The 10,460-nt window shown below is 37.8% G+C and overlaps 1 protein-coding gene across 1 annotated transcript; it reads left to right on the top strand.

Annotated features, from left to right (window-relative positions):
• The first annotated feature begins 475 nt into the window (after positions 1-475).
• Positions 476-2,365, top strand: LOC111075294 (28S ribosomal protein S30, mitochondrial). The gene is made up of 2 exons (XM_022368481.2): positions 476-1,033; positions 1,093-2,365. The coding sequence occupies exons 1-2, from the start codon at positions 576-578 to the stop codon at positions 2,309-2,311; spliced, it is 1,677 nt and encodes a 558-aa protein (XP_022224173.2). The 5' UTR covers positions 476-575; the 3' UTR covers positions 2,312-2,365.
• The last annotated feature ends 8,095 nt before the right edge of the window (positions 2,366-10,460 follow it).

Raw genomic sequence — 10,460 nt, 5'->3', positions numbered from 1 at the left:
TTATTAATTTTTATGAATATAAAACAAATATTGTTTTCAAAACATGTTTTATTCACGGCTGTCGCCGACGGATGCACAGGAGACATCGCCATCTGCTGCTGCTGATAGCCAGACATACATATATGCCTGGGAAAGAGCGACCACAGCCGAAGAAGTGCATTTCATTAACTTTGTTTACTTTAAACAAAACCAAGCAGCTGCCTGAACAGTGTAACCGTACGGAATACAGTGCATACTCTGGGCACACCACTGGCCGCTAAAAAGGTATATGGAAAATTTTGCTAGCAAAATGTTTTGGATATGAGTACTATGCTTAAACAAATTTAAAAAAAAACACAGCTGACTGGTCACACTCGGTCAATAGCAAAATATATTGCATTTATTTCGGAACTGAGGACTAGTCTTTAAGGTCATTACATCTGGTTTCGCAGTCCTTAATTGAAGTGTAGTGGAGACACATCACTATATTCTTATCTATCGAACCTAAAACACATCGCTGTTCAATGTCATAACATAACCTCGAGCCGCAACAATTAAATTACAAGATTCTAGAAGAAACTTAAGGGCCTGCAAACATGCTTAGGTTAAGTCGTGTAAATCAGTTGCGTGCATCGTATATACGATTTATGGCCGCGCAGCCTCAAGCAGAATCCCAAGCATCGTCTGGGACAAATAATGAATACACTTCCCAGCCTGAGTATCCACCAATTCGGGATCTCACATACAAGGCGCTTAAGCGCAGAGCAGCCAGTGATTGGCATGAAGAAATTCGTCAAGTGGCGACAGTAGAAGAAAAAATCATCAAAGTAAATATGCCTCGTTATTATGGATACAAAGTGGTCGACTTCAACGACAACAAAATTCCATACAACGCATTACCAGTCACGCAACATTACACGCGTACAGTACTAGAAGAGTTGCCACTACCAACTGCCAATGAATACGAGCAGACGGAATTAAGTTCAGATGATATTCTAAAAAAAGCCCGAAATGATATTATTGACGCTCTAGAACTGGCACACGACTTCTATAAGTAAGTTAAACATATTAAACAGTTCTAAACTAATATGAGCTTCCAAAAATTTCATGTAGCCACAAAGCGACGTTACCCGACATTGTGCCCTCTGATTCTGTTTCCCGCGAATTCCAGCTGACGCAAATTATTGTAGAGCAGGTTAACAGAGCCTTACAGCAGGTCCTCAGCGCTGATTATCCGCATCTAAATGATGTCGAGGTGGACTACAATCCACGCCACGAGGCCTTCTGGGCAGTTGGCGGGGTGGATCCTCCAAAAAATGTGGAAAAGTCAAAAAAAGGTCGGGGCTGGCAAAAAGACGATGCTAGTGAAAGCTTCGATAGATTGGTCCAATATACCGGGGCTCCTTACTTGGCGCTGCGTCATCGTCAGCAGCTGTGCCCGTGGATGACAGAAGGGGAAAGTGAAAATATGGACCTAGCCCGACAGCTACCACGATTTAACCATGATGCCCGTACTTTGGGCTACACAACCACGTACCAGCATGCAGTCAATGTCCCAGGCTATTGGCCCAGTGCTAACGGGGCCAACTTTGGATTAATCTCGTTTCAATCGCGGGCTTTCCTCCAGATGCGTCATAAGGCATATGGGGACTGCGACTTGCAAGAAGCGCTTAATGCACTGGCTATAAAGTCCTCATACGCATGGCTATTAGCGCAGGCCAATTACAACGGCTTCAATACATATAACGATCTCACTTACCCTATGAATACCCAAACTGTGATCACAAATGGTCGAGAATGGAGTTTCTACGAGTACCAACTAAACACGTTGCTTCTGCATGGCAACCAAGTAGACGAAAATCCCCGAGTGAACTGCTGTCGAGGTACACCGCCTCTTCCGCTCTACGCCGAGATATCAGAAAAGGGAAAGTGTGTGGACTTCAATGATGCTACGCTGAAGCAGCTGCTCCGATTGTATACAAACGTCCCAAAGGTCGAGCGCGCAGCCAACGAGCTCCACCCGTATGTGACTGCTCGCACCTCTGACTATGAGAATACGCACCAGCGCGATTTTATTGACAAAACTTTTAAGCATTTGTGTTCCAAGCGACCCCGTCATCTTCAGCTGCCCGAGATCTACTTGTGGGAGAAGTTATACAAGATAGACCATAAGACTCGCGCCATGGAGGCAAAACGACGCTTCTTTGAGCTGGACATAAACCCTTGGCGTCGAACACTTGAAAAACACGACAAAGAGTATGTACCGCGGGCGGTGAGACCGGGCGGCCGTAAGAATCGTGAAGACCGCTTTAAGAAAACTTTCTACCCCTAAGTGTTCCAAAAAATCGTTTTCTTTTTTGTAATAAATAAAATGAGTTTTGTTATACACGCCTTGGAAATATTCGTATTTAATAGTCTTCTTATACCTTTGCAGAGGATATCAAAAGTTTGGTCAGACATTTGAAACACTGTTGATTAGCCGAGTCAAACATTCCGTGTCAATTTGTTTGAATAAATGCTAGAATAGGAGGGCCGTCTAATAAAAAGTTGGTCTATCTAAGAAAACACGACTTTTTATCCCCGTACTCAAAAAAGAGTTAAGGGGTATATTAGATTTGTGGTAAAAGTGGATGTGTGTAACGCAGAGAAGGAAACGTTTCCGACCCCATAAAGTATATATATTCTTGATCAGCATCAATAGCCGAGTCGATATAGCCATGTCTGTCTGTCCGTCTGTCTGTCTTGTTGAGCGCCTAGATCTCAGAGACTATAAGAGCTAGGGCAACCAAATTTGGCACCTGAAAATTAATTTCTTTATTCTGGCTATTATAATATTCCGATCTGATTAAGATTCGGCAATCTGGTACTGCGATACGATACTGCGTTTTTAGTTTTATAGTATCTTTAAAGATGTGGCTGCCACAGATTTTCGTCCAAAAATTACAACACTGGAAGGAAAACGAAACACTAACATTTTTCAACATTTTGTACACCTATTTTTTCGCACTTTAAAAATAATATGTTTTATTTATTTTTTCCTCCGTTTTTTTTTAATTAGTCTCACAGCACCTACACCAAAGTAGCTATTTGTTTCTTCCTAGTTCTTTCTTCTCCCCTAGTATTTGTAAGAAACTTTATCGTATCAAAGATTAATCAAACGTAGGATACTTAAGTTTATAAAACATAATAAATGCAGTTGTCGAATTTTATTGTTTTTTTTTTACCGAATCGTTTCGCAAAAATATGGTTAAATTAGTTTGTGGTATCTTTTTAATATTTTATTTAAAATTGACACAAAAAGTATATTAACAACCGAATAAAAAGCAGAAAATCTCCAAATATAGAGAGCAAAACCTCTTTTATATTGAACTTATAAAAATAATCGTAAGGAGCTCTACTTTTGAGCTTAGTTATATTAAAAATAAACCAGAATATGTAAAAAGCATAAAGAAAAAAGGCATAAAAAAAGGCAACTACCGAAGAGTAATACCCTGAGAAACCTAAAATTCCCATCAGGCGGCATACAACCTAAAAATTTTTAACAGTGTAATATCACATGAGTCTGGAAACAAAATTTGTTTGCTCTTATTGTCTCTGAGATCTAAGCGCTCATCAAGACGGTCGGACAGAAGGGCAGACGACGAAAAACAGAAAAAATGTTCGATTTTATCGAGTAGTGTTCTTCAGAGTTTGGACTACATTTTTAAAACGGTCTGTTGTAAAAAATTTCCGAGTGGTATTAACTACAATATTACAAAGCTAGCTAGGTTAGGTTATGTTAGGGTGGCTGTCAGTACTAGCTGTGAGCTCGACACACGTAGGCCGGTTTCGGCCCGTTGTGACACCTGATACCTCTATAGCTACGGCAAAAATCATTATAAGGGGCACATAGCCTGTTTGCGTGAGTGCCTATTAGTCAATGTCCCGTAAGGGATCGTATGGCGGTACTGCACATTTTCCTGCTGAGCTTACACAGCTCCGAAGCGCGCTTCTTATTTATGGTCGGCCAAGTTGGCCGAGTTATGCGACATCGTGGTACTTGTTGCCACATATTGTCGGCTAGTTGCCTAAATTGCTCCGTTATAATAAGCTTGCACGTGGCCATGGGCATAAACATATATCCTCCTTCTCTTGGAGGATGGGGATTGTAGTGCCAGATCTGGCCAGTTCATCCGCTAAGCAATTGCCTTCAATGTCCCGGTGAGCTGGGACCCATATCAGGCTTAAAACAAATTGCTGATCCATCTCGTGTAGAGATTTGCGTCAGTTTGCTACGATAGCCGAGTTGGATGTAATCGCATTAAGTGATTTGATCGCAGCTTGGCTGTCACTATAGATATTAAGAGGAGTTGCCGTGACGGCAACTGTTTGGATGCAGTTCAGAGCTTCCCCGATTGCATTGACTTCTGCCTGAAAGACACTGCAGTGGTCTGGAAGCCTGAAGGAGTGCCTTATGTTTAGTTGCTCGGGGTAGATACCTCCTCCCACTTTATTTTCCAGCTTAGAGCCGTCTGTAAAGATTTTATGGCTCCATCTGGGCCAGGTGGTCCCTCGAGCCAGTTCAAAAGAGGTGTCTGTGTATTCCCTCGGAACACAGTAGTCCGTTTTTGTGGGGACGATATTTTTTCCATTTAAGATGGATGAGTGACCAGTGTGCTGTGACACCCATTGGTCTGAGTCTCTTAGACGAATTTCTGCCATTTCTGCCTGCTCCTTACCTGCTAGGTCAAGACTCTGAAGGCATAATAAAGCATTTAGCGCATCATTTGGGGTGGTACGGAGAGCTCCACTGATGCATAGGGCGGCAGTTCACTGTACCTTTCCCAGTTGCTTGGTGTTAGTCCTTTTTGATAGAGCTGGCCACCACACTGCGACTCCGTAGAGTAGTGTTGGTCTAACTATTGCTAGATATATCCATTGGACTATACATGGTTTCATGCCCCATTTTAAGCCAATAGCCTTTTTGCAAGTGTAGAGGGCAATCGTGGTCTTTTTCACTCTTTCTTTGGTGTTCATGGTTCCAGTTCAGTTTCTTGTTAATTACTCTAGTCAACACTAGAATTAGGCTGTGGCACAAAATAACTTTTTCTGATAGATTTCGGGGTTTACCAATTTTAAACGAATTATGGTTTTTTTTTTATGGTGTAGTTTTTTTTAAAGCCTAGTACTCAGATCGAAAAAACACCTAGCGAACAGAATCAGGGTTGATATTCGTATGAAACCGATAAGAAATGTTTTACGGCAAAAACGGTTTTCTAGGCTCTATACGGAAGGCAGTACTCAGATCAAAAAACAAAAAGGTCGGTATACACTGGAAAAGTATCAGAAGTACTTGCTTGTATTGCTGGTATGTTTCGACCCACCTCGAAAAAGATATCAATTTTATATCTTTTGCCAGCAAACACGAAGCAAACATTGCAATAAGAGAACAAAAAACTAAATGAAATATTTTAATAATGAAGAAAAATATAATCTAATTAATGCAGTATTATATGAATGACAATTATATGGATATTATAATTTATTATTTTTATTAATTTTCATATATATAAAACATATATTGTTTTCAAAACATCTCTTCTTCACTGTGTCCGGAACGGGAGGCGTCGCCAACTGCTGCTGATGATAGTCATATTACATTACCTTGCGAATAAAATATTGGGGAGCCCAGGATATGGCTGGGGAAGAGCGGCCCCAGCCAAAGAAGTGCATTTCATTAACTTTAAACAAAACCAAGCAGCGGTCTGAGCAGTGTAACCGCTCGGAATGCAGTGCACACCTCTGGTCACACCACTGGTCGCTCGAAAAATATATGACATCTGTTTGCAAGCAAACAGTTTTTTGATCTGAGTACTAGGCTTTAAGAATTTTTTAAAATCTGGTATTAACGCCTGAAAGAAATTAAGCTTTCAAATTCAAATTTCATCATTTTTTGCGGTATTTTTTTTTTTTAGAAATTTTGACTTTAATAACTGGGAAAAAGTTGAAAAAAAATAATTCTTGGCCAACATTTTTGGTATTAGATGGACGCATTAATTAGGCGTCGTCTAAGATATTGCTCATGAAAATCTATGGATAAACGGTCAACTTGCAGCCGTTTGACCAAAACGACTCAAAACTAATTTTACCTGAAATTAGTGCTTTTATTTTTCACATAACTTAAGTATCTTATATCTGGTTGCATAGAACTTTGCAGTTCTGAAAAGCTGCCAAATGGAACTATAAATCGTACCCAGCCATTTTGTATCTGCAGCTTAACGCCTGGAAGATATTAAGTTTTCAAATTAAAATTTCAAATTTTTTTTTGAAATTTTGACTTTAAATACTCGGGAAAAGTTAGATAGACGCATTAATTAGGCGTCGTTTAAGGTATTGTTCATAAAAATATATGGATAAACGGTGGAGCTAAAATTCGTTAACCAAACCTCAAAAGTGAAAAAATAAATAGTAATTGCCTTAAGCCTTAAGTGGGGAATTTTCCCCACTATGAGTATATTTATGAAGATACATTGAAGCCAGTCGATTGCCATATCTTCGGCCCTTTGCAGTTGGGCCGGAATGACAATATATATACGGGTCAAAGCTGTTTATTGCGCAGCTAATATTCCGTTTTGAATGGATGTGTGCCAGGCTGCGAGGCTCCCGAGCCCGGGAAATTATTGTCTAGAAGGATGTGTAGGGATTCCTCATTGGAGTTAGTCCACGTACCATTGTTCCTTTTGATGCACCCCACTGAAGGGGTAGACTTTGAGAGGATTTAACGCAGTCTTGCTGCTTCAGACGTTTCCTCGATTTCGGTGCAACATTTTTTCCAAGAGGTCATTGTTGATTTTCTTGTTTATTTTTTGTATGTGGCCAGACTGTGTTTGCAGTCTTCCCAGTTCTTCTACTCATTGGCGCTTTTGGCTCTGTTGGAGAGTGTCCTGTAGCACCAACGTAGGATATCTATTTGTTTTGACCACCAAAGATAACTAACTTCATTAACAACAACAAAAAATAATGAAGTTGAATTTAGGTGAATTTAAAAATTTTCAATCCACGAAAGTCAGAAAAGAGTTTCTTGTAAAAATAAAGGTGTAAAGTTTGTTAATGCACAAACGAAAACATATGTTGCTTTTAAATGCTCATAGCTAGGCGAATATCAATCAAATATTTAAAAAAAATGATTAAAGGATATTCAATGTTTGTTTATTTTGTATTTAATTCCAATTTTGTTACATGTTAAATTGAAAAATATCAAAACAAGTATTGTTTTGACGCCAGCAACGGTAAAACGGTAAAATGTGATTTTCGGAGTGTTGGTTAACCATGTTTAGATCCGCCGTCTCTTCATAGATTTTAATAAGCAATACATTAAACGATGCACAGTGGCTCGTCTTCCGAAAACTCGTTGCAAAAGTCGGATACCGTGTTGCTGAATTTGGAAAAAGTTTTGTAACAATTCAATTAGGAATTGATCAATCTATTCAAAACAAACATTTTAAAATATTTATAATCGCTGTTCAAAGTTGAATCATTTTTCTGTTTTGAAAAAATTAAGAAAAACGTGCTTAAAATGCAAAGTTAAGTACATTTTTCTCAAAAAGTAGGAGACAAATTTTTCTTTTCTTAATTTAAAGAATAAATCTAAAATATGAATTTAAAAACAAGTTAAATATTTGTTGCGATTATATTTATTAGATTTAAAAAAATAATTGTTTCCCCAATTTACATATTCGTTTTAACTAAATATGAAGAGCAAAAAGATGTCCGTCAAAGGCAGACGGAATATAAATCAAAAAGGGAGACGAGAGAACGCCGCTTCATTGCGACTCATACATACATATTTACTTGTGCTGGATAATGCATAACAGAAAGGAAAATAGAGAAGACACAGTGCGTTGTTTAAGTTTACATATTCAACAAAGTATGATAAACATATGAGAAGATGCCCCGACACGTGCATAAACAAAGAATGAGTCGTCCAAGCCGAAATTAACAGGAAGTCCCATGCAAAACTCTGAAATGCAATCGAACGTCGCTGACTAATCCGTTATCAGCTCGTTCCCACACTCCATCATATGACCAACCCAGAATCAAGAATCCAGAATCGTTCCCACACTCCAATAGAAGGGAGAACTCTTGTAAACAAGTGAGTTCTCAAGATGAAAGCCGATACCGATCGCCAGCTGCGGCCGCCTGCTTAATCCAAGCCGACGCATCCCTCCCATACATAGGCCAACGCATCGCTTATCAGTCGCTCTCACCAAAACAATGCCTCTCGCCACCAAAGCTGACTCTCAGCCGAAGCCGAAAGCTTAAGAAGATAAGCTTTAAGCTTCCCAACAGAGGTCTCGAGATCAATAGCTCGAGAATATTAAGACAGTTCCATTTGAGACTTTCTAACATTGAGTTGGGGAATTCACTATCATATCCTATGTTCTAATATAAGTTCGGTTAAATAAATACATCCCTTTTAAAAACCTACTTTTGAACCCTGGAATTCCTATTGTTGTGAAGGACTTAAAGACATTAGTGACCGAAACAGATATTTTGATTTTCATTTATTTAATTCAATATTATAATTTTTATCTATATTATGTATTATAATATAAAATTACCATATACATTTTCACTGCTTAAAATATGATCATTGAATATTGTTACGGTTTTATTAACTAAGTTAACATTGATTTGAAATTTAAGAGTTTTCTGATTTGTTAGCTTTAGGTTTCACACTTTGATCGATACTTCCATTTTATTATAGAGACTTAGTGTACATTGTTATCTTTCGGTTGTTTAGTGTTTACAATTCTCCTGTATTTCATGTTTATTCTTATTCTTCGATTTGACTCGATTCGCTTCCTATTTTAAGTATTCTTCGTTTGATTTTATTGTTTTAAATGTTTAAAATAATATACTCGTATTTCACATTTGTATGCATTAGCTGTTATGTATATTGTATATCAGTATTTGTCGTTATTATCGTACAACCATTTTTTTTATGACTTCATCATTGTTCAGTATATTAAATTAATACAAAACAATACGAGCGTTAATAGATAATTAATTTTGATAGTTAATAAAAGGATCATTGATTTTTAAATTCAAAGCATAGACCAGGTATCTTAATTTATTGTCTTTCATCAGAAATTGCATAAACTCGTATGTAAGTGATGTTAATAACTCGTAACCTCTTAAATATTTATGTAATTTCAAATTACAGTTCAATTGCGTGTATCTCTATGCAAACCGATACAGAGTTAAATGAACCTTCTTTATTGTTTGAAATCTTTGATCTTCACATCTTGAGTAATATTTAATTAGAATTTTAGCTGAGTAAATTTTATTTTTATTTTTTTATAACAATAAATTAAGTTCAAACATGTTCAAATAAAGATTTCATCGAATGTAAGGATGTACATACATACGTTAATATGCATGTACATATATAAAAGAAACGAGAAGGAACGTTGTGAGTCGCTTCTGTGGCGGCGACTCTACTTTTATACCCGTACTCATTCAGTATATATGTGAGCTACATCTGTCATCTACATCTACATTTACAGTGTAGGTTCTGCATCTCCTCCTCTAGGGGCGCACTAACACTGAACGAGATAGAGTATGCGAGCGAGAAAGAGAATTAGTAGCGGCTGGCTATAATAATAATCCGATCTGATCCAGATTCGGAAATCTTTGCGTATGGGCGTAACGACCATATGGTCATTCTCTACGAAACTGTGTTGCGTTTACTCGTATTTTCAAAATTGTGGATGCCACAGATTTTCGTCCTTTACAAAATCAGAAGAGGCCGAGGAAAAACTTTGAAAAAAAACTTGATTCAATGTGATATCACATGAATCTGGAAACAAAATTTGGTTGCTCTAGCTTTTATAATATTTGAGAACTAGGCGTCAAATAAGACGGACAGACAGACAGATATGGCTATATCGACTCAATTATTGATGCTGATCAAGAAGACATATACTTTATGGGGTCGGAAACGTTTCCTTCTCTGCGTTGCACACATCCTTTAACCACAAGTCGAATATACTTTACTCTTTGAGTACGGGTTTAGAAAGAAAGACTACATTCGGTTTATCAGATTCCCATTCCATTGCAGGTTAAATAAAGTTTCACTTTCTAACCATATTTGCTACGAAGTTTTACTTTAAAAATGTACTCTTTTAAGAAAGTTGAAAGACTTTTTTCTCGCTCCATCTCCATTTGTTTTCTGATTGAGGGAAAGAGAAAGCAGTAAAAAAAATACCTGGTCTTATTTTGCCTTCTCACCGCAAAGATTAGTCGCTAGAAATCTTCCCGAAAATCATATATTCAGATCTGTATCTTCTCCTTTGAACCGTGTTCCACGCCTCAAATTATAAATATGTAGTTATAGTATACATATCCAAAAAATGATTGTATATGAACGGTACCGCCACATTAACACGATAAATGAACGACCAAACGGAAGAATTATTTTGACCTTCTCAAAAAAATGC

This window comes from Drosophila obscura, unplaced genomic scaffold (assembly GCF_018151105.1).
Source record: "Drosophila obscura isolate BZ-5 IFL unplaced genomic scaffold, ASM1815110v1 contig_74, whole genome shotgun sequence".
NCBI classification, from domain to species: domain Eukaryota; kingdom Metazoa; phylum Arthropoda; class Insecta; order Diptera; family Drosophilidae; genus Drosophila; species Drosophila obscura.
The sequence above is the reverse complement of the archived record's forward strand: the minus strand, read 5'-3'. Positions and strand labels throughout refer to the sequence as shown.